At 43.4% G+C, this 25,453-nt stretch overlaps 1 protein-coding gene across 11 annotated transcripts in view; it reads right to left on the bottom strand.

The window, feature by feature from the left end:
* LOC115799963 (NACHT, LRR and PYD domains-containing protein 14-like) overlaps positions 1-25,453 on the bottom strand; it is a 214,553-nt gene that overhangs the window by 167,711 nt on the left and 21,389 nt on the right. For 4 of the 11 annotated variants that reach the window (XM_030757259.1, XM_030757260.1, XM_030757262.1 and 1 more), the window contains 5 exons: positions 23,577-23,708; positions 20,218-20,453; positions 18,308-20,099; positions 9,225-9,398; positions 6,346-6,519 (listed from right to left, as the gene is read on the bottom strand). In XM_030757259.1, the coding sequence (XP_030613119.1) occupies positions 6,346-6,519; positions 9,225-9,398; positions 18,308-20,099; positions 20,218-20,453; positions 23,577-23,708 (2,508 nt within the window). Of the gene's footprint in view, positions 1-6,345; positions 6,520-8,547; positions 9,041-9,224; positions 9,399-18,307; positions 20,100-20,217; positions 20,454-23,576; positions 23,709-23,815; positions 23,841-25,453 lie in introns of those variants that run through there. The other 7 variants (XM_030757265.1, XM_030757261.1, XM_030757266.1 and 4 more) reach the window with 4 other exon arrangements.

Consider the following 25,453-nt stretch of genomic DNA (forward strand, 5'->3'; position numbering starts at 1 on the left):
CGCGTGCCTCTTTTATTGATCATATCATATGCACAGGTGTTAAATACGGAAAATGTCGACTGGAGAGACAATTTCCCCTCATCGCTTTGGCGCACTCCCTTGTGTGTGACTGCATTGCATATAATGCATACCCACTGCTGAGAATGTTGGTATTTTTTTTAAATCCAACTCATGGTATATCTTTCCTTGAGGTGTTTTTTTTCTGTTAAGTTCTTTTATGTAAAGTAAAGTCAAGTTTATTCATATAACACATTTAAAACAACAACATTAATCAAAGTGCTGCACATTTCACCGTACAGCCCCAGGAACTACACTCTAATAAACACAACATCCATGGACAATAAATAATCAAAAATATATATATATTTTTTTAAGTACCATAAAATGGATTGGTCTACGTGGATGGTCCACTGCAGCCAAATGCCAAGAAAAACAGATGTGTTTCCAGTAAAGATTAAAATGTGTGTATCATCTGAGCTGTGCAGATATGGATAGGTAGATTGTTCCATAGTATTTGTGCTGCTGCTGCAAAAGCTAGATCTCCTCTCTGTTTTAATCTACTTTTAGGCCTCTGTATGAGCAGCTGGTTAGATGACCTCAAAGCTCTTACAGGGGTGTGATTGTGAAGCACCGTAGACACATACAAAGGTGCCAGGCTGTGTATAAAAGTATGCAATAAAATATATTTTTACACAGACAGAGTCTGTGAATGGGTGACAGGCCTATGGTAATGTGTTCATGCTTTGTATACCAGTCACTTGGCATTAATTAACTGGTAAATTTCCATACTCCTATTTCAGTATACCAATGTGTTTTGGTTATTTGGGCTGCAAGTAACCTCTATAATCAGAGGTTACAGTTGTGCTCGCGGCACATAAACAGCTTAATTAGCGCTACTGAAGAGGAGCGAGCATGAAGGGAGTAACGTGTGGCAGGTAAATGCAACGTTTCTAAATGCTCAACAAATATCAGCAAACACACAAAGTGTGTGCAGTTTGTCACACAGTGTGTCTGCTAGCTAAAAGAAGAGCTGCTGTATTTCAGGGAGAGCAAAGAGAGAGAAGTTCACTCAGAGATGGAGAAAGAGGACAGGAGAGGAAGAAGAGAGGCTAGAATTAAAGGTAAGGACTGGAAAATAAACTGAGGTATGCTGACTTTATGTTATTCAGAGATTGTATGAAAATACTGCAGTTTAGTGTGTAATAAACAGGTCAGTTTGTTGTACTGTATTTACAGTAAAGCTCTGTGTTGGTGCACAGAGGCTGTGTTCATGGTCAGAGTTACAGGTTACATCAGTGCAGCAGAGATGAGTTTGAATCAAAGCTGCTGATGCTGAGATTCATTCACTGAATCCAACATTTCTACAGCCTGTATGCTGTCAGTGTAGGGGATGGAGATCAGCTCAGAGAGCTGTGAAATACTGGGTTACATCTTTGTGAATTCAGTTCATCCACACAGAGCAGTAAACCTCAGAGCAGCAGCAGCAGCAGGTCAGCTGATCACAGCCTGCACAGCAACATCATTTACTGCAGCTCACAATAGAAAGCTGTGATTCTTCTCCCCATGCAGAGCCACTACAGCTGATCTTAGGGTTCCTCCACCTTCTGAATCCCACTGTAACCCCTGAGTATCCTCATGTTGGTGTTTAGGTGGAGGCACAGTCACCCTCTACTATGGAGGACACAGAGAACAGAGCTGTGTTTAAATTCCCTTTCACAGTTTGTGTCCTACATAACAGATTCAAGCTGAGTGCATTCATTAGGATTAAAATTTAGATTGGAATAACATTTGTATTCTCATGTAATATATTTTATGTTATTCAGAGATTGTATGAAAATACTGCAGTTTAGTGTGTAATAAACAGGTCAGTTTGTTGTACTGTATTTACAGTAAAGCCCTGTGTTGATGCACAGAGGCTGTGTTCATGGTCAGAGTTACAGGTTACATCAGTGCAGCAGAGATGAGTTTGAATCAAAGCTGCTGATGCTGAGATTCATTCACTGAATCCAACATTTCTACAGCCTGTATGCTGTCAGTGTAGGGGATGGAGATCAGCTCAGAGAGCTGTGAAATACTGGGTTACATCTTTGTGAGTTCACTTCATCCACACAGAGCAGTAAACCTCAGAGCAGCAGCAGCAGGTCAGCTGATCACAGCCTGCACAGCAACATCATTTACTGCAGCTACAATAGAAAGCTGTGATTCTTCTCCCCATGCAGAGCCACTACAGCTGATCTTAGGGTTCCTCCACCTTCTGAATCCCACTGTAACCCCTGAGTATCCTCATGTTGGTGTTTAGGTGGAGGCACAGTCACCCTCTACTATGGAGGACACAGAGAACAGAGCTGGGTTTAAATTCACTTTCACAGTTTGTGTCCTACAGAACAGATTCAAACTGAGTGCATTCATTAGGATTAAAATTTATCCATCCATCCATCCATCCATTCGCTTCTGCTTATCCTGTTCAGGGTCACGGGGGGGCTGGAGCCTATCCCAGCTGTCATAGGGCGAGAGGCAGGGTACACCCTGAACAGGTCGCCAGCCTGTCACAGGGCCAACACAGAAAGACAACCAACCAACCAAATAACCTTTCACACTCTCATTCACACCTATGGGCAATTTAAAGTAGCCAATTAACCTAACCCCAGTAAGTGCATGTCTTTGGAATGTGGGAGGAAACCAGAGTACCCGGAGGAAACCCACGCAAGCATGGGGAGAACATGCAAACTCCACAGAGAGAGAGAGAGGGAGAGGCCTGGGCCAAGGTGGAATCGAACCCAGGCCTTCCAGATGGTATTCTATCTGTGAGGCAGCAGTGCTAACCACTGCACCACCGTGCTGCCCATTAAATTTAGATTAGAATAAAATTTGTATTCTCATGTAATATTATTTTATATTATTACAATAACATATAATGAGGTTCGGTTAGCTATACAGAAAAATAGCAGGTAGAAACGTCCTCCAAAGAACTACTTTTACTTTCTTACTTTGAGTACATTTCAGAGCCTGTACTTTTTTACTTTTACTTGAGTAAAGAAGTTGAACCAGTACTTCAACTTTTACCAAAGTATTTTTTTAACACGAGTACTTGTACTTCTACTTAAGTACAGAATGTCAGTACTTTTGCCTCCTCTGGTGACCTTTAAAGAGCTGATGAACTCTCACACCAACTTCCTCTGCTGCTCTTCAGTCTTCTTCTCCTCAACATGTGGGCATCTTCACTGCTACTCAGTCTGCACCTCTGCAGGTGTGCTTCTCCACCACAGCTACCCCATCCGTCTCCTTGCATCTCTACTTCCTGCCTCACAGCTGCTCCTCCACCCCTGTCTGTCACAGCGTCAGGAGTCACAAAGAGCAGCTCACAGAGATGGTGGAGATTCCTCCTTAGTTTCTGGGTCTCAGAGCACAGACAGAAAGGCCACAGTCTGTCAGGTTTCTGTGTTTCTGGGACATTAGTGAGCAGCACGGGGCTCCACAGGACTCTGTCCCGGCTCCTTTTCTTGTCACATTGTATGCAGCAGACTTCAAATCCAATTCTGAGTCCTGCCACAGCCAGAAACACTCTGAGGACACTGCCATGGTGGCGTGCATCAGGAAAGGACACAAGTTTAAATACAGGGATGTTGTTAAAGCCTTCAGTGAGTCACAAACAGCAGCTCATACTGAGCACCTCTAAGATGAAGTATATAATAGCAGGTTTCCAAAGATTAAGGCCCCTCTGCAGCCTGTGAAAGTGTGTGGGGTGGACACAGAGGTGGGAACAAAATATAAATATGGAGGTTTACACCAAGATTACAAAGTGAACTGAATACAGATGAACTCCACAAAAAGGGGCAGAGCGTCACTTTGTGTTAAGAAGATCAAGATGTCTGCACATGTGCAGTAAAATCCTGAAGATGTTCCATCAGTCTGTGGGGCAGCTGTGCTGTTCTATGCTGCAGTCTTCAGGTTCCTGTTCTAGAGTACCCACAATGCAATGAGAGCCAACCTGAGGTCACATGACTGGATTCATAGTCCACGTCTCAGTCTCAGAGCGATGTGATGTACTCAGAGAGAACTCGGTGATCGATTATGTTGGGCTGTCTCGATCGCTGCGCTCGGTGATCGATTATGTTGGGCTGTCTCGATCGCTGCGCTCGGTGATCGATTACTCTGTCCTGTGTTGTTGGAGCTGATGTTTGAACAGCTGTGCTGCATCCTCGCCTCCATGAAGGATTCTAAGATGATGAGGAAGGTCATGTCCACAAAGGTCACAACAACTAAATTAATTTACTCAATATTAATATGAAAAAATCAAGATGGCGGTGCGTATGAACGCAGGGGCTCTAGGTCAGAGGTCAGACTCAGTCACAGGATGGGCCAAAGCTGCAAACACAGTCTGAGTCAAACAGGATCGACCTTTACTGAACATCTAACACTGCAAAGATTTGATTCAGCAATATGAATGTGAATGTCCATAAATCAGCATCTTCATCCTGAACACATTAAATATAAAATCATATTTTCCTTCAACAATAACATCAGAAAAATGAGAAAGTTTCAGATGAAAACTGTGATGATTTCAGCAGAAAGTCCAGAAAGAGGAAACAAGTTCTTCAGTTTGTCTCTCCTTCATTTCTTTCTTCCTTTCTATGAACTGACAGGTTTCCTCAGCAGCTCGTCTCACCTGTGTGATCAGGTCCGTCACCACATTCAGAAGCTGTTTCCTCCACAAACACTCACACTCATTTCAACCTTTGCCTCTTACAAACTTCTCTGTCTTTCTGTCATTGTGACGCGTTGTGTCTTCAGGACTTTGCTGCAGCGTTTCCTGCTGTGTGACGCAGTGATGCGCTGTCAGCTCACCTGTGCAGGTGTCCCTCTGCAGCTTCTCCTGCATCCATCCCATAATATAACTCTCTGATCACATACGATCATCCTCTCATTGATTGGATGACGCTGAGATGGTTCCGGTCTATTAAACAGTGCTGAAACAAACAGGCATGTCCACGTGTGATCACAGCAGAACACTGAGTCCATGTTAAATATGAAGCGGCTCACTGATGACTGTGGAAACATGGAGTTTCCTTCCAGCTGCTGAATGTGTTTCATTCCAGCGTTATGGCTTCATTTTGGTCCTTAGTTTGGTAGGAAAAGTGTTTTTGGACATACGTGTTAATGGTTGGACAGCGACGAGTAGTTCTATTTAAAGATGAACTTTGGCTCCTCTAGTTTTACACACATTATCACATTAAACAGTTATTGTCAGTGGAACACAGGATTATGGACACTGTGGCATTAATAAATCTTCTTTCTTTGGCTGTTTGAACACTACAGCACCATTTATCATTTTTAGTCCATATTCAGGTAAATATGAGCTGAAGCTGCTGTCCTGTTGGAGGCTGCAGGGCTCCTCGAGGGCCTGGCTGACTGCCACAGATGTTGGGCTGATGTTTGCTCTGCTCTACACTCTCAACACTGAACATCCAGAGAACTGGAGCTAATCTAAGAGCTGAGAGCCAAACTGATCCAGGAACAGCCTCTGAGTGTTGGACTCAGACTGATTAGATTTAGATTTAGGTTGGTTTGAGCACAAAGCCCTAAAGACACATTTCTGATATGTCAGCACTACTGAGGGGCAGCTGGTCCCATCTGTGGACACACAGTACTACACAACTCATCTCATACTCAACACACACACTTTGCATCAATCAGCAGCAGTTTGACTGGTTTCCAGGTGAGCTTCAGGTGAGCATTTAGGATTCCTCCAGTCTCTGAGTCACAGAGTCACATGACCTCACCAAAGCTGATTGGTCGGTTGCAGTGACGGTCCTGGAGCCACATTAATTGTGATGTTGTAGGAAGAACAGGAACACGGGGATATCAGCCTGTTAGTGGGTTTAGTCGTTCCTGTTTGTCCTTCTTATTGAAGTTACCTGCTGAGAGCTCACACTGTTCTCTGTAGGAATGATGTCAGTCTGACTCAGCACATGTTTGGAGGCAGGTTTGACTGTGGGGGCGGAGCTGCCTGAGCCCCGCCCACTAGGTCTTATACTTAGAACTGAGAGTAAGAACGGTACTCAGTTAATCAGGGCCCCCTCTCTCTGAATTAGGAAAGGTCGAAAGGCCAGGAGGCACCCTGTGGAGGGCTACATGTGGGCTGCAGGCCATAAGTTGAGCATCACTGTTTGAAGCTTTGAAATGTGAACATTGTTCTGCTACAGTCAATGGACTAAAGCAGAGAAGAAGAACACAGACTTTACCATGAAGATCCTCAGTGTGGATCAGTATAATATCAGCCTTATGTCTGCAGTTTAGTGTTTCACATCAGATTCATCTCAGCACAACTAAAACATGGAGACTGACCTCAGAGTTTCAAGAACACATCGTGGACTCTCCAGAAAACCACACAGATGCTTCACTCCTGAATCCTGCAGCTTGTTGTTTCTCAGGTCCAGCTCTCTCAGATGGGAGGGGTTGGACTTCAGAGCTGCTGCCAGATAATCACAGCTGATCTCTGACAAACCACAGCTCATCAATCTGTATAAAGAATCAAAGATGTGAGTTTATTAGACAAAGTTTGAGCTTGAAATCATTAATATTGTACCACTGTTAACAACATCACATTGTGTTGAAATAAAGTTTAGTTTTGTGAATAAATGTGTGAAATGCTCCTAAATCTAAAGTGAAAATAAAGCTGATGACATTTGATTTGCTGCAGTTTCTTTGTGAGGGAGCAGTACATACAAACAGCTGCAGAGGGCGTGTCTGATGGATTGAACATCAAACAGGAAGTGTTGAGCTGAAATCTGCTCAGAATGAATGCAGGTGTGTCACAGGTGAATGTGGGTGGACTGTCACACTGTGTCACAGCGTAGCACGAGCGCACTAACATCCACTCTGATGGGAGTTTATTAGACAAAGTTTGAAATCATTCAGTGTTTCATAATCAGAGCTGAAGAAGCTTCACAATGTACAAGTTTACAAAATCCCTTCTTCTTCTTCTTCTTCAGCGGCTGACAGCCAACATAAAGATGTATTACTGCCACCTAGTGGCTGCACTGATGATATGAGAGCAGCAGCAAGGATGGGAGGTTCCAATCCCACAAATCCTTTGGGCACTAATCTCCACAGCCCACTAGTACATGTGACCTTTGACCCCTGATTCTCTGAAGAATTCCTGTTTCCCTTCCAAAGCTCCAAAGTGCTGCTGTGCCTCCATTGATAACCCCCTGCAATAACACATCTAAACTGAACTCCTGCACAGCCTTGCTTCTAGATCTTAGTTTCAGAGCTTCTCCAGCTCCTCTGGATCCACTACATTTGAATCCAACATGTTCCACTGGTTCCCTCTCTTCATGTTCCACACTGCCCTGGATTAGGTTTTCCTACAAGCTGCATAGTTGACTTTAATCCTGTGTGACCTTCCTGACCTACAAATACAGCTTCTTCCCTTCTCTTTCTCCCTGTTGTCTTGACTCCATCCACTTTTCCCTCACTTCTGTGGAAGTGTCTTCCCTTTGTCCCTGTGTCTCACCTGTGCTGCCATTTCTTTGGCATGTTGAATCCTATCAGTGCTTTTCCTCCCACTTTACAAAGAGCCACCTCCACCTGGTCTCCTTTAAGTTCCTGTTTAGCCAAAGTGTCTGCCATTTCATTTCCTTTAATATCCACATGTGCTGCTCCCAAATCCATTTCATTTCCCTGCCCTTCTCCACCAGATGAGGATCCAGCAGGAGTGCTTCATCCAGGAAATCTGGCCGGCTCTTTGAGCTGAAATGATGTGAGCTAGTAAGCACTGAAGCTGCATCTGAAGCAAAGATCACTTTTTCTTCCTGTCACTTTTCTGTCCACTGCAGAGCCGTTATTATTGCTGTCATTGCTGCTGTGTATACTGCTGTGTGCTCTCACATCCTTTCTGATTCACTCACTCTCAGCTTTGCTGTTGCACATCAACTTCCTCCATGACCTGTTTCCATGTCTGCAGAGCCGTCTGTGGAAATGTGCAGGTAGCCTTGGTACAGCTGATCCAGATGTTCCATCAAGAAATGTCTGCTGTTGTTCCTGTTTCAGGTTGATCATCATCCATGGAGGTGGAGCTGCTAGAAATCCTGTTGGACTAAACTGGACTTCCACTGCTGGATTCTCACCTTTCCACCTGGAACCACTCCTCCTTGGCCTTTCTCTCTCCCAGTTATCAGTTCAAAGATCTTTGGTGTGATGGAACTTCTGGATCCTTTCAATGAAGGCCAGTAAACCCCTGTTAGCTGCTGGGCTCTCAAAGCAAGTGGCATCTCTCCTCCTTCCACCTCCACAGCAGATCATCTGCCTCCATCTCCCCCTATCCCAGCATCCTCCTCTGTCACACCAACCTTTAACATTAATCTCAAAGTGAGAGAAAAAGGAGCTTTATGGAATGAAGAGCTCTGATGAATGAGTCATTACAGATATACCTGAATCACAACACTCACAACACTCCAGCAGTCGCACCCATAGGTCATCAGCTGTGCAACAGTGACACAAATATATGAACTGTGTTCAATATTTAGGCACTTTGTTCATTTCTGTGCTTCAGCTCTTCTTCAGTTTCACCGCTGCAGCCAACACGTTTCAAAAGGAGCAGCTTTTACTTTGAAGGCCAGCTGTCTCTGCTTCCTGTTTGTTCCTCTGCTTTAACACACACCTCACCACAGCAGCTGTGTGGGTGTCTCTGTAGCAGCCATATCAGCTTCTGATCCATGAACATCATCACAGCTCCTAACTTCACCTTTATTAGCTTTGACATTCATGTCTTTCTCTTCTTTCTCTGAGCGTCTCTCTCTCTGTTTCCACAGAAGCTCAAAGCCTCTGCAGCCTGTTTGGATCTGCTATCATCACATCTTCAACAGCCTCATTCACATCCCTCACACACTCTACAGCCTCATCAGGACTGACTTCATCTTCACTGACTGATGGAGCACAACATGAACCTGTGGAGGCTGAAAAACTGTCCTGTCAAACATCTCCCCGTCACCGCTCCACTTCTGTCAGCCTTTAAATGAACTGCTCAAGTCTGTCACTGCTATTTGGAGCCAAAAGGAAAAAGTGTTGTTCAGTCGTTTGGAAAGACAACATTTCTGAAAGCACTCAAACTTCTTCACATTTGTCTTCAGACACATCCTGAACAGGAACCAAAGAAAGTTTCAAACATCAATCAAAGATCTGAAATATAGAAAAACAACAACAGCTGCAGTCAGTGAACTGACCTCAGAGTCTCCAGTCGACAGTTTGGACTCTGCAGTCCAGCACACAGAAGCTTCACTGCTGAATCCTGCAGCTTGTTCCCACTCATGTCCAGCTGTGTCAGATGGGAGGGGTTGGACTTCAGAGCTGAGGCCACAACTTCATAGAGAGTCTCTGAGAGTCCACACAGAGTCAGTCTGTGATCAGAGAAAATATGAACTGTGTTATTGTAAAAGCAGAAATGTGCATTATAAACACAGACTGAATATATATGAAGACAAAACAGAGTGAGGTCATAATGTGATGAACATCTGCTCTGCACATCTGTGCTTCAGCTCCTCTCAGCTTCCTGTGTTTGACACAATGATTGTCTGCAGCTCTCTCAGACCTGCACACTTTTAATGAGACGCTTTGTTTGGCTGCAGATCTGCAGATGAAGGAGGAAAATGGCCTCACATTTAGGCTCCATAATGTCCACAGTCTGTCAGTCACAGCTGATCCAGAGTCAGAGTCAACACAAACATTTGGACTGTTTCCTGCTTTGAATCTGACTCCAGAACAGTTTGAATGAGTTGAGCTCAGTGAAGAGTTCCAGCTGGGAAAGATGATCTCTCTTTGCTACCTGCTGCTGTCAGGTACACCTGTTCACGCCCACACGCAGGAGAAACCAGCTGACTGTTAGCAAACGGAGCAGGAATCAAACTCATCACTGGACAATAATGATGAAGAACTCAGAGCTGCTGAGATCACAGATGTTGGTTATTTCAGCGTCCTGATGTTTCAGATATCAGTGAGTTAAAAATAAAAATCAATATCACACCTGTCATGATCTTTGTTAGCGAACAGCTCTGAGTTTGTTAATCCTGAGCTGAGGGAAACTCCAGTTTTCTGCTCCAGAGTTAACTTCATCTCAGAGTCAGTTACCATGGTTAAAAAAAAAAAGGGTCTGAGTTCTGCTTCGTTATTCGTGGGATTCTTCAAAGCAAATATTATTTTTAATGAGTCTCATAATTCATATCTACCCTGTATTACTCACTCAAAAGGTCCATTGATGGGATCGTTTTCATTTGGTCTGTTTGTGAGGCTCAATTAGATGATTTCTATAATTTATAATACAAATAACTACCATCTGAGATTTATGGATTATGACACATTACAGTTTATTTCCTTGATATTGTTGTTCACAGGAATGGGCACCGATCTTTACTGTAGGAGAACGGACGCACACACGATGCTTCATCTTTTCCAGAGTCTGCTGCTGTCTCAGGTCAGCAGGTCTGAGGGAATGAAGGACGTGAAAAACAGGGACAAATATGTTTGCAGCCAAAAAACTGAGCGCAACAAGTGAGGACCAAAAAAGTCCCAGCTGGCACCACATATAAAACACCAGCACACGACCACAAGGTAATTAACACACATAATCCAACAACACAAGCATAAATGGGGACATGAGGTCGGACACTTCGTAGGTTGTGTACAGAGGCTGCAAAGACCCTGCAAGACTAATTAGAGCATCTAACCGAGCAGCTCCAAAACAGAAGCAGCTTCAGGTGGTGAGAACATCAGGATGAAGCTGGATTCGACTCCTTCAAAGAGTTCAGTTTGTTTCTGTCAAACAGTCGCTGTGTTCTGATGTTACCACGTGTGCTGCAGCTGAACTTTATTGTAGACTTTATTGAGTTTTGGAGTTCATGTTTATGTTTCTCCCTGTTAATGTTCATGTGTGTCCTTAATATTACACACATTTAGGACGTAGTGCTGCTGCCTGTGAACAATTCGTCCTCTTAGAATTATAAGGTTCTATCTGACATTTTTGATGAAACTGACTTATTGTCATATTCTTATTTTCTGACCACTTAACATTATGTAAGAAATTTTTTTCAATTATATACAACTTAGGTCGTTTTATTCACAAAACAAAAAGGTTCTATCTGCAAATCAAGCTTTAACTATAAGGTTCTATCTGTGAACCAATAGGCACTTGAAATGTTCACAAGAGAGCCAATCAGGCTGCTTCTTTTTTGTAATGTTGGTACCCGGCACAATGCCAAGCAGAGGAGCAGAGGAGATGCCAGAGAAAATGTTTCATGGGAAGCTGGAGCTGTTTACCAGACATCTAAAGGTTGAGGGTTTCAGAAATGAGTTGACGACAGACAGAAATACTAATGACAGGAAAACTCTGAACTTTTGATGTTTTTAGATCACACTGAGCTGTTTCTTTGCACTGTCAGCTATCAAGCTAGTGAGCTAACGCTAGTTTGTATTGTTTGTCTGTGGTCAGCGCTAACATAAAAAATAAATAATGTCTTTGCCAATATTGAGAATAGTCAAAGGTCATAATATAAGTTTCCTCATGTATAAAATATTGATTGAAGAATGATTTTAATATATTCTATGACTTAGCAGTGCTACCATGTTAATGAGCTCTGTCTATGTTTATTTCTGTCATCAAACTCCAGAAGATCAAGTAAATGTAAAAAACACCAGAAAAGGGACGGCAAAGAAATTGTTACATTTTTCCTGAATAAACACAACTGAAAGAAAAGTTCATTTTCAGTGACATTTTTATAGCAGAATGATTTTTATTGACGATCCAAGTTTAAAAGTCTACCTTTTAAGTGGGATTAGCTTTTATTTGGATTTTTGTACTCATGGACTGAGAGTCTAAATGTTTATTCAGTATTTTAAAGAATAGAAAGAATAACTTTTTCAGGTAGATTGCAGCCTGTCAAATTTAAAAAGATCAGGGCTAAATGGGAAAAAACATTGTGGCAAAATATCCCGAATTTGTTTGACTCTGTTCAAATTTTATTGAACTGTGAGTTCATTTAAATGTCACAGTATACCCCTCTTAAATTTTTATCTAGTTTTATTTTAAATTTTATTTTTACTTGGGGCAGCACGGTGGCGCAGTGGTTAGCACTGCTGCCTCACAGTTAGAATAACATCTGAAAGGCCTGGGTTTGATTCCACCTTGGCCCAGGCCTCTCCCTCTGTGTGGAGTTTGCATGTTCTCCCCGTCTCTGTGTGGGTTTCCTCCCACAGTCCAAAGACATGCACTTACTGGGGTTAGGTTAATTGGCTACTCTAAATTGCCCACAGGTACCATAGGTGTGAGTGTGAAAGGTTGTTTCTCTCTCTGTGTTGGCCCTGTGACAGGCTGGCGACCTGTACAGGGTGTACCCTGCCTCTCGCATTATATCAGATATCAGGGAGATGCTGTAGCATTGAAACATTCAAAGATGAAACTCTGAAAGCATCGTCTTCTTCTAGTTCTTTTAAAGGGAAACGTGTGCGTAAAAACAGTTTGCCATGAAAGAAGAAACTTAAAAAAATGTCACAGAATTCACTAAATTTGATTTAACCATACTTGTGGACACTCTGTTACATCTATAATTTTATGGTTTAAAGCTTACTGTAAGTTAACTATTTTTCATTCCTTGAAAATCAGTAGGAATTGTCACATTTTGCAGATAGAACCTTATAATTACAAACAAAAAATGAGTTTTTAGATTTATAAGGTTCTATCTGCATTTTTCTTGTTCAAAAAACAAACAAACCCATTTGCACATTTAATAGGATTTTGATATTACTGATTTAGAATACATATAGGGTGTGATTCATGTGTGAACAAGACTTATTCTATGCTGTACAGAGTGCAAAAACTTTAAAGCTTAATATCTCAAACCTGGTCAGAACGTATAGAACCTTATAATTCTAAGAGGACGAATTGGTTGTTGAATTTATTTCTTGAAACTGTATCTTTGTAACACATACTTCATTCAAAACTTTTAATCAGGTTTGCTGCTGGAATAACTTTAACGGTCCATTTTCCCAAACCATAAAAAAATATATAGTACTTTTTCGACCCTGTAAAACAAAGTTGGCACAGTTTCACCAGTACCCCCCCATCACTAAACGAGCCACTGAATGCTATCCGGTCTTGAAGTCTGACCTCATTTCTGGGTCCAAATGCTCCTAAATAAACAGCAATGGTATAACCAATGACTGTTCACTATTAAAGATGATTGTAACCAACCTGATCAGCTGCAGCCATTTCTGCTTCTTTCTCATCGGTAAAATCACAGCTGAGTGTGTTTTTTCGAGTTAAAACAACCAGGGAAACAGGATTGCGGAAAATTGATCACGTGACAGTTTGGACCCGGAAATGGAATTTACGTCATCACTTAACAACCGGATTGCGCATGTGTGAAGCTCGCCAGAGATAGACAGACAGGAAGATGTCTCACTACGTAAAAAAAAAATCACCAGTAATAATAAACGACTATTAGACAATTAAATTCGTTGTAAACTATTTTTATTGTCTGTTATTGTCGATAATGTCGACTAATCGTTACAGACCTATAAATAACATCATAAACTTTGTGCATATTAACTTACAGGCTGTTTCTCATCTGTCAATCATTATTGTCCATATTTATATGATATGTTGTTTAGTGTTTCTATCATATATAATTATATGCACGTGGTTATGTGGATGTCTTTTTGTCTGATAGACATTAATGATCACGTGATCATGATTAGATGTGGGCGTGTTCCTGTAATGTGCTCCATGTGTGCCTGAAAGGTCACATTATGGGATGTATTAAAGTCATTCAGGAGCTTTTTACATGTTTGTTAATCAGTGTGTTACATTTCTGGACTGTCCTTATCTCCATTAAGAAAAGAAAGTAATCATCAATGGAGCTCTGATATCACCATGGCAACAGGTAAATAAAGAGCAGAGCCTCCATTTTATCCAGAGGATCTGGGATTATGAACAGGAGTCAGTGCTGAGCCTTAATCTTAATAAGAGGAGAAGAGTGATTTCCATCATCGTCATCATCACAGACTGAATAAAGTTTGATATCAAAGATGATTTTATGTCTGCTCTGATCTGATTATTCAGCTGCAGCCTGACAAACAAACTGCAGGAGCAGGAAGTGCAGATCAAAGTGTGGAGAAACAGCTCAGAGCCAGTTTATGATGAACCTGTGATGTTCATCATGAACTGGCTCAGACACATCTCACATCTCATCTGATTAACGGACAGTGACCCCGACAGCAGCAGACCCCGGGGGCAGATCTCAGATCAGAATAAAATTTTTTTTTCTGCACTTTCTGACCATCTTTCACTAATTATTCAGTAAAAAAAAACATCTATTAATGAATGTAACAAACTCACTTTATTACACGGATCTAATGTGATTCAAAGAACTCGGAAAACAAGGAAAAACACACCTGCAGCCTCAGAGGACACTGAACCAGGACGCGACCAACAACAGGAAACAGATTTTCCTTTAAAAAAATGTGTAAAATGAATTACTAATGTGGGCAGCACGGTGGTTAAATTGCTGCCTCACAGTTAGAATAACATCTGGAAGGTCTGGGTTTGATTCCACCTTGGCTCAGGCCTCTCCCTCTCTGTGTGGAGTTTGCATGTTCTCCCCGTGTCTGTGTGGGTTTCCTCCCACAGTCCAAAGACCTGCACTTACTGGGGTTAGGTTAATTGGCTACTCTAAATTGCCCATAGGTGTGAATGTGAGTGTGAAAGGTTGTTTGTCTCTCTGTGTTGGCCCTGTGACAGGCTGGCGACCTGTACAGGTGTGCCCTACCTCTCACCCTATGACGGCTGGGTTGGGCTCCAGCCCCCCCACGACCCTGAACAGGATAAGAGGAAGAGGATGGATGGATGGATGAATTACTAATGTAAAAACATACATTATATCATGTTTCTTTATCTACTCAACAGAGAATAGAGTGCTCACAATACAAATGATGAAACAAAATTTGGCACTAAGAAAAACCAAAAGCCTTTGAGGGGTTCTTCCTGTTTCTCCTTCCTGATATGTCCTGCCCTGTTTTGTTCTTCTAATTGCACTGATGGATGAACAGTTCATATACGTCTGTGCACAAGGGCGCAGGAATGAGTTTACTCTTGGGAGGGGGCACATATCAGAAACCTGACAGATCTGTAAATACTCTGAGCAAAGCATAAAAATGCTGTATGATCTTTTAATTTATTCTTTTTCAAATGTTTCTTAGAAAAATAGTGTTGTGTACACCTATATTATTGCATTTATACCGTATTTTTCGTACTATAAGGTGCACTTAAAGTCCTTAAATTTTCTCAAAAATCGACAGTGCGCCTTATGTATGAATTCTTGTTGTGCTTACTGACCTTGAACCAATTTTATGTGGTACACTGCACTCAAAAATCTGTCAAAATGCGACTTTGGTAAGGGACGCTTCACAAATATCGACATTTTCCAGAGCGCACAAAGCGTATGACAGGTGGGAGGGGGGGTAAAACCCAGCATACGCTTTTCAAACAGTTAGAAAATGTCGGTCTGTGTAATTTGACCTCCGATGGCCGAGGCATCCACACCACTGCACCATTGTGTGGTCTGCAGTGATATTTACTCTGGTCTGGCAGATCAGTTCAAAGGCCTCATTGAATTCTCTAAAATAGTCCATCATCGATTCACAAAATGACTCTACTGACGATATTAGACAGGAACAAGCTGTGAGTGTAGCAGGAGTGGAAAGCAGCCGAAGCTGCCGGAGATAAATTCAGCAGGAAGTGGAAACATTGTTCTAAAAATGGAAACCGAACACAGTAAACTACAGAAAACTATGATGGATTTTATTCTACATGTTCCTGGCCTATTTCCATCTATGCTGGCCCAGATATTTGTGCGTAATCTGGCGGCCGGCACTGTTGTCAACTTCTGTGCAACAAAACTCACTGTCGACTGTCTCAAAAATCGCTAGAAATCGCTAAAGGACGAATCGAGGTCTGGGGGTGTGCTGTCCCCCTCGGTAACAAAGAGAGGTCCGGGCGATGCCACAGCGTATGAAGGGACACAGTACGAGCGCTGTATGTACACAAAACACGGTGACAGCAGAGTTTTCAGGTTTCTGGTGTTGAGTCAAAAAGAGATTTCATATTTTTTCCTCTTTGCTTACATCGGTAAATATACAGGTGCACAGGATTTTTGAAGGGCTTATATATAAAATGAAGAAATGACTTGTTCTTACCCTCATTAATAAAGAATATATTGTAGCGTCTGTTAAGATGGTGAAGAAGATGGTGAGAGATTGCCAGCAAAAGTTGCCCTTTTATTAACAATTAAATGGTTGCTGTGTGACGCAACCAAAACAAACCAGTAACAACAACCAGACTGACTCGATAATGATGAGAGGGAACCCGGCATGTCTGATGCTGACATCACCCAACTGTTCAACTCAGACACTGAAGATGAGGAATTTAATGGATTTGTTGAAGATTACTGATTTAAAATGTGAGTATTTTTCTGTATTTGTTACAACTGAACAATATTCTGAGTTATTGTGATTGAGCTGAATAAAGTTCAACTTACCTGATGCTTTTGTTTTGCTCTACATATGTTTTATCATGCGCCTTATAACCCGGTGTGCCTTATGGTCCACAAAATACGGCAGTTTACATAAGTATACGTTTTATAATCATAAGACGTGGGCAAACCACCAAACCAAATGGCCTGAATCTTTTATCAAGCATAATGACCATGTCATTCCAGGCTGTACTCTTACTTTATCAGGTGGCCGCACTGGTAACAGTAAGCTAAATATTTTATTAATACAAAATAATTTAGTAGCACACACAAGTGCAAACTTTGATGTTTTATTGGTCAAAAACATTTAATACTGGTCAAAAATGCATTTATGATGGCTGTTTAGAGGGGGGGGGGCACAGTGACATGATGCTGTGTTGTGCCTTCAAAATAAAAGCACGCGAGTTTCAAAATCAAATATTTTTCCCCTCCACAGTGTAAGTTTTGGGTGGGACAAATGCGCTTGTCTCCAATATTGGGGGGGGCACACCCCGGCTCCTACGCCTGTGTCTGTGCAGGTTATTAGTGGAGCCTGCTCGATATGAAATTTTAACTTTGCAGTCTACACTCTGTCTGTCTATCAAATTAAAATGTGTCCAAACTTTGCTACATTTCCTGTCACTCATCTTCCTCACCGTCCCTGCGTGTAGCCTCTATGTACGGTGCAGCTTCCTCTGCTCTTTCCTGTCTCCGAGCCAGCTTTGCAGGAACCCCCCCCTCTCTGGGGTTTCTGTACTCACTGCATGACGTGTCCGGGGCCCCTCCCCTCCCGCTCAGTGTAGACCCACAGATGCTGCCACACATCTTAACCAATCACATACGGCTTCCACAAAAAAAAAAGAAACGGCTCACAATCAGGAGGCGGCTCCCGTCGTTCACTTCAAACTCTTAGAGCCATCGCTAATAGCTGTACATGCTAATGCACAAGATGAAGCACATGTAGCTGTTAGCGCTTTCTATGCGATGCTTGCGAACCCGTTAGAGGAAGGATACAGCGCTATGGGACATGTTGAATGCATGATGCTAAGTGTAAATCCTCTGGTTTCATATGCAAATCAACAATTGCTCTATCAATGATTGCAAATCAATTATTGCTCTATCAATGATTGCAAATCAATTATTGCTCTATCATATGTGGCTGCAATTCTACCAGCATTTAAAAGCGGTTCGCAGCGCTCCAATCGGTCACAATTAATCTGCTGCTGCACGGAGGGAAAATGGTCTGATTATAACTTCAAAATGATTTTAACACGAGTCAGTGCAGCAGCAACAATACATGTAAAATAAAACCATGACGCAGGAGCAACATTTAAAACTGTTTCACTATCAGAGCTCCTCTGATTCTCCTGCAGCTCCTCCGTGATGATCAAACTGTTCACAGCCTGAGAGGAGAAGCTGCGCAGCTGCTGACTGACATCATCACATTTACTACACAAGTCACATTCACTGTGATTTGGGGGTAAAAATGAGCCATTACTGGAGAAAAAGCCCCCCAGTCACAGGGATTCCTCCCTCACTGATGTAATGGGAATTCTTCTGGGAGAAGTCCGTGTAGCCACAAACAGGCAGGTCCACACGGAGCCTCACGCTCACCTGCTGATGATGAAGTTTATGTCCCTCAGACCTGAGAGCATTCATGGAAGCTGGAACTATAATCAGACCTTTGCAGCTAAACAAGCAAAATAAATATTTTTCTGATTAATGATGTTAATGAGCACATCTGGACTCACCGAGCCTTTCTGCAGTTCCTCACAGCTGGAATCAGTCTCAGTCGTCCCTGATCTGTTGTGTTGTACTTCTCCAGGTCCAACTCCTTCAGAACCTCCTCTGACATCTGCAGCATGTAGGCCAGAGCTGAGCAGTGGATCTCAGAGAGTTTCTTCTCTGATCTGTTCTCTGACTTCAGGAACTTCTGGATCTCCTGATGTACTGAGAGGTCGTTCATCTCCATCAGACAGTGGAAGATGTTGAGGCTTCTGTCAGGAGAGCTTTTATCACTGTTCATCTCCTTCAGGTTGTTGATGACTCTCTGGATGGTTTCTGGACTGTTCTCTGTCTGACCCAGCAGACCTCCTAAGAGTCTCTGGTTGGACTCCAGAGAGAGGCCATGAAGGAAGCGAACAAACAGGTCCAGGCGACCATTTTTACTCTGGAGGGATTTTTTTACTGTTTTCATCAACAAATCATCCAGAGCTGACTGATCATATTCTTTCCCCAGGAAGTCCTCCAGCACCTCCATCTTCCTGCTGGTGTAACAGTGGAACCTGTAGACTGCAGCCAGAAACTCCTGAATGCTCAGATGAACAAAGCTGTAGACTGGTTTCTGGAAGATCACACACTCTCGTTTGAAGATCTCTGTACAAACTCCTGAGTACACCAAGGCCTCTGTCACATCCAGACCACACTGCTCCAGGTCTTCTTGGTAGAACATGATGTTTCCTTTCTCCAGATGTTCAAACGCCAGCCTCCCCAGCTTCAGAAGAACTTCCCTGTCAGCCTCCGTCAGCTCCTGTGGACTCGTCTCATGTCCCTCATGGTACTTGTTCTTCTTCCTCTTTGTCTGAACCAGCAGGAAGTGTGAGTACATGTCAGTCAGGGTCTTGGGCAGCTCTCCTCTCTGCTCTGTGGTCAACATGTGCTTCAGAACTGTAGCAGTGATCCAGCAGAAGACTGGGATTCTGCACATGATGTGGAGGATCCTGGATGTCTTCATGTGGGAGATGATTCTTCTGGACAGCTCTTCATCACTGAATCTCCTCCTGAAGTACTCCTCCTTCTGGGCATCAGTGAAGCCTCGTGCTTCTGTCAGCCTGTCCACACATCTAGGAGGGATCTGATTGGCTGCTGCAGGTCGGGAAGTTATCCAGACGAGAGCCGAGGGAAGCAGCTTCCCCTCGATGAGGTTTGTCAGCAGCTCGCTGACTGATGACTTCTGTGTGACATCAGACACGAGCTTCCTGTTGGTGAAATCCAATGAAAGTCTGCTTTCATCCAGGCCGTCAAAGATGAACAGAAGCTTCCAGACAGCGAGCTTCTCTGCTGGGACCTTCTGTAATGTTGGATGGAAAACATGGAGCAGCTCCAGAAGACTGTACTGCTGATCTCTGATCAGGTTCAGCTCCCTGAATGAAAGCAGCATCACCACACTGACATGTTGGTTCTCCAAGCCCTCTGCCCAGTCCAGACTGAACTTCTGCACTGAGAAGGTTTTTCCAACGCCAGCGACGCCATTGGTCAGAACCACTCTGATGGGTCTCTGTTGGCCAGGGAAGGCTTTAAAGATGTCGTGGCACCTGATTGGTCTGTCATGGAGGGCGTCCATCTTGGAAGCTGTCTCCAGCTGCCTCACCTCATGTTGGGTATGAACCTCTTCACTCTGTCCCTCTGTGATGTAGAGCTCAGTGTAGATCCTGTTCAGGAGGGTTCCACTTCCTGTTTGATCACTTCCTTCAGTCACACGTTCACATCTCCTCCTCAGACTGATCTTATGTTCCTCTAAAACCTCCTGCAGAACAGCATCTGCTGAAAGACAGAAAAACACTGAGACTAAAGAGAAAGAAACTCTGAAATGTGTCAACAACACAACAAGAAGTCCAGTTTTCAGAAATGAGTCCATCAGCAGACAGATGTTCAGTCTTACTTTGGCCACAGCTGCTCTGACTGGCTGTCTGCAGTCCAGCTCTGGTTCTGGGTCTTTTTCCACATTGGGGACAGGAGGAGTCTCCTGATGAAGCAGACTGGTCCCAGTATGAGGAGATGCACTGTCTGCAGAACCAGTGTCCACAGCTGGTAGAGACCGGATCCTTCAGGACGTCCTGACAGGAAGCACAGCAGGACGGCTGCTCTTCCTCACAGACACCGTTCCTCTTCCTCTCTCTGTGAACACATTTCTTTATCACTAAAATCATTTGCTGACTGTTGCTGACAAAGATCCAGATGTGACGACACTGTGCAGAAGCTCTGATGGTCACAGAGAACAGGAAAAGTGGAGCTACTTCCTGTTTGAATCCAGCATTCAGGCTGGAACCAAAGTGATGCTTCCTTTGATCTCAGCAGCACTAATGAACTGCTTTTCCTGTCTGATTAAACACTGAGTGATCTGCCTGCAGTTTGCTCTGAATACAAGGCTCATTATCCCCGGAGAGAATGCCTGACTCCTGACACACATCAGTTTGGCTGAGATTAAAGTGAAGCTTCATAACAGGAAAGTTTTATTTAACTTTAATGTCTCACTGAAGCCCCATCAGGATATTTGGAAATTAATTTTTGGCTTTTATGTACTGTCACGGGTGCTAGGCAACAGAGCTACACTGATGTAATGGCATGAACAGCTGTTTGAAGGTGAGACCGTCCAGTTTAACAGCTGCTCACTTCTGGCCTATGAAGGACGCAGCCCCTGAACTGGGACACAGAAGAAGCCAAACAAACAGATGAGAGAAACTTGATCATCATCATCATAATGCACGTTTATGAGGAATAAAAAGTAGCTGAAGCTTTGCTTTCAGTGTCTGCTGTGACCTCACTGTGGAACAAGAACTGCAGCTCCACGTCTCTGAGGCTGTGGATCAATCCTGCATCAGCTTGGAGGAAGCTGAGCTCAGTTCTTCACACAGAGCAGCTTCAGCTCTGGGACGTTGGTGGCTTTGCTCTCATGAAGGACTCACTTCCTTCACTTCAGGTCCTGCTACAACATTTCTCTGGGGTTAGGCTCACTCTGCCTTTATCTTTATATTTCCTCTGATGACTCAGTTCACAGATTATCCTGATGTTTGCCTTTAAAATTTGATGGTATGATTCATAATTCTGACCTTCTGGCACAAACAGAGTAAAACAGGCCCAAACACCATAAACCAGGTTTCACTGTGTTGGATTCGGTCTTGTTTCTTCATTCATTAGAAACTTTGATTTGAATCTCATCTGGCTCCTCGGGTTAGATACTCATTAGCAGTAGTAGTGATAACAACAGTGCTGTCTCTGCCTCCTCCAGCTGATACACAGCTTCACACAGCACCTGCACACAGGTGGGCACACGGCCCCTCCCACTAGCAGCTGCAGTATCTGAGGTTCACAGCACTGAACGACACTTTAGGAGGAATCTCAGAGGTCAGTAAAGCTCCCGTCTCAGCAGCAGTGAAGTATTGAACAGTTAGCATGAATGCTAACCCGGCTGCTGCACATGTTAATGTAGCTGTTTAACTGTTAGCAAATACACAACAACCACAAAGCAGCCTCAGGGGTCACAGGGGTCACAGGGCACTGGTGCCGGTCCCAGATACTGGGAGAGCTCTGTGGGCAGCAGAGCTTTCTCCTTGCAGCCATGAACATGTTGCTGCTCAGAGCTGTCCTGATGGTGGACTCATGAACATCCGCATGAAGCAATGAAGCAGGCTTCACTCTGACCTTTGACCTCATGGATGAGGAAATGAATCAGAGCATCAGACAGGTGGTTCAGGTGCAGCAGGAGAGGAGGGGTCGGAGAGACTCTCAGAGTTTGGTGAAGAAAACCTGCCAGTGAGCAGGTTAGGGTCACAGAGGCTGTTACCATGGTTACTGAGGCAGGGATTACGTTAACTCTCTCATTGGCTAAGTCAGAGTCTGCACTATGAAGCAGGACTTCATCTTATCAGGTAACCTCATCGTTGATCCTGGGTTTTCTACAAAGGTGCTTCACTTCTTACCGCCATGGTAACTGATGCTGTGAACCTAACCTGCTCCAGAACAGGCCATGATCCAGACTAGAGATCAGCAGGTATGAAATCACCGCCCACTGACCAATCAGATCCTCACAAAATATCATCACTCAGACCTCTGCAGGGAGAGCAGGAGGGTCTGAAGTTTGTCAGCTGCATCTAAAGTCTTTGTGTTTCCCTGATCAGCGTCAGTAATAAATACAATTATTGTTGTATCAGCATTAATATCTGATCCTAAATCAGGACACCTGGGTGCCCGGGTGGCGTAGTGGTGAAACCGGTGACCACATACTTTTGCTGCGGTGCAGACGGTGAAACTTCGAGTCCCGGCCTGTCGCCTGTGTGTCTTTCCCCCCGTTTCCTGTCTCTCCCCACTGTAAACAGGACAGCTACACTGTACCTGCTGACTTCAGATCAGATTTGTATGCAGTGTAAATCCCCCTCCAGGGCAGGGGTAACAGTGTATTGTTTTTGTTATGTTTGTTAACAATATTAAGCAAAACTAGCAGTTCAATTCATCCTGCTTAACTTCTTATTAAAACTGAAACTGATCCAGACTCTGGGTTTACAGGCTGCTTGAATTTAACATTAGAAACATTCATACAAACAAAGTTCTGTTGTTCAGCTTTTTAAACCCTGGAACATGATGGTGATGGACAGCAGGACCTCTGAGCTACCTCAATGATTCAGGGTTTGGAGAGGGACACATTCAAACCAGGTAAAATGTCTGTGGGGGCGGGGCTTGTTGTGCCTCTTGCTGAATTGTGTTGTTATATTGAATCTTTCCTCTGAGAGCCTCAAACAGCAGCGAGTCTGCAGCTGAGAGAATACAAACTAAGCTGTCAGCAGCAGGTGATGCTCAGAGTTTCAGTTCAAATCAGCTGGAAGCCACGATTTCACTGAGTCTCTGATTTCCAGCATGTTCTCAGTGGGATTCAGACTCTGCTGGGAGAACATGTTTATATGTGCAGCTTGTTCATTTTCTGTGGGAGGAAAGTTATATGACCCATAAAACACCCCTTTTAGATTGGTTAGGTGCTGACAGCCCCGCCCCTTTCATGTCAACACACAGGTTAAAGCCTTGGTTAAACCAATGTTAGGATAAGTGAATCCAGATAACACACAGAGCCTGGGTATGTTGAACTCTCGTTGTAGTGCACGGCCCATTTTTATGCAACGATCCAGCTTAAAAAACTGCAATCAGTGCTTTTTCCAATAAAAGCCGCCATTAGGGATAAATGATGATGTCAGAGGTAGAACACATTTATATAAATGACCTTTGAACTCTGTGAGTCAGCAGTTCTCTTACATTGTCAGCTCAGGTCCATGATTGAAGAACATTGTTGGTGCAGCTTCATTACTGAAGCCTGGAGGTCTTTCTTTGGACTCGTCACTCCTCATAGAGAGACAGCTGGGTGCTGGAGACTGTGACCTCTGACCTCTGCAAACACAAACATATTTCTATTAATGTTACATTAATTATTGATCAATCGTATCATGAAAGCCATATAAACAGGTGATCAACCATCACTCTCAGATTCTGAGCACCTGTCCATCTTCATGATGCAGACCTCAACAGAGGGTGGGTCTGAGTAGGTAAACCAACACACAGCCATCTACAAGAATGATATCTATACAGGAGACTACAAGGGAGAGAGGGGTGGTGACAGAATTTGGAGGAAGGGTTGCTAATTACACACAAAGAACAAAAGTAGGACATCAAAGGGTCATGGGGGTACTAGGCTACAACAACAGCAATGAAAACAACAGGTAAAGAGACTGAATGGTCAGGAGAACAGGAAGTCACTCTCCAGGAGATGGGGAGCTTCTTGGTGACCTACAGAGACCATTCACATTAACACCTTTGTATATTACTGTAACATGGTGCAGCCTTGACTTTGTTAGCAGCATTTAACAATTCAACAGCGGTCACATGAAACTGGTTATCAACTCGCTGAGTTAGCCCAGGGTTTCCCCTGGACAGTCACATGAAAGGGGTGCTGATGGCAGCAGATCCTAAGAATTTTCTTCCAGTAAAATGATCCTTATGAGCACCACCTTCCAGTAAAATGATCCTTATGAGCACCACCTTCAAATGATCTTATGAGCCCACCTTCCAGTAAAATGATCCTTATGAGCACCACCTTCCAGTAAAATGATCCTTATGAGCACCACCTTCCAGGAAATGTAACAAAGTTGTAAAAAAGGACCCGTGATTAATGCCGGAGCAAATGGTTAATCTGGGGCCTGCAGTACATAGCAGGATTTGGTCTTATCCAGGTAACTTCCGGGGTTAATCCTGGGCTTTCTGTACTATGAAGGTGGTTTCATGTTGTACTGGGTTAAATCGCCATGGTTACTCATGCTGTGAACCTAACCTACTCTGGAGCAGTTAGGTTCCAGGTTAGAGATCAGAGGTATGAAACTCCGTCCACTGACCAATCAGTTCTCCAGAAAACAGCATCACTCGACCCCTGCAGGGAGAGCAGGAGGTCTCAAGTTTTTCAGTTGTGGTTTATACAGAGCCCTTTACAGCCTACGTCATCAAAGGATGGGCGCGGCTTTTTGGAACGGAAGTTGAACTGCTGCTCCATTCAAATCAATAAGAACAACGAGTCTTCGCAGCATTTAAACGTGATTTAAAAGCGATATCAGCATCAAAATATCTGCTGTTGCACGTTTGGCTGTCAGAATTTCTGCTCTACCAAAAGTGGACTGAAGTTGTACTGAATCCCACGGGATCCCAGCTGTTTGAGAGAAAACGGAGGCGTTTGTGGTTGGAAGACATCAAATTTACTGATAAAAATTGGGCACGATCAGGACTGAGGACACGATCAGAAATGCTCACGTTTGAAGCGATCAGGTAAAGTTATTTATCTACTCTGGTTATACCGGGATGTCAGGTTTAGATAAATACTAATATCTAAAGTAAACAGCATTAGCTGGTAGGCTATTTGGCTTTAAAACTGTAGTGTGGCTAGTTACAGGTGAGGCATCGCTGGACTCAGAGAGTCCAGACTTTTAAATTAATATTTAATCGTACTATAGATTACAAAATGCAGTTCCAGTCAAAAGTCTGAGCAGACTCACACATGAATGGTTGAACATATCCCACAGTGTGACTGGAATAGTATATATATTTTTTCCATTTAAATCAATAATATCTTCAGCCAGAAAACTCTTAAC

Source organism: Archocentrus centrarchus, chromosome 20, assembly GCF_007364275.1.
Source record: "Archocentrus centrarchus isolate MPI-CPG fArcCen1 chromosome 20, fArcCen1, whole genome shotgun sequence".
NCBI lineage: Eukaryota > Metazoa > Chordata > Actinopteri > Cichliformes > Cichlidae > Archocentrus > Archocentrus centrarchus.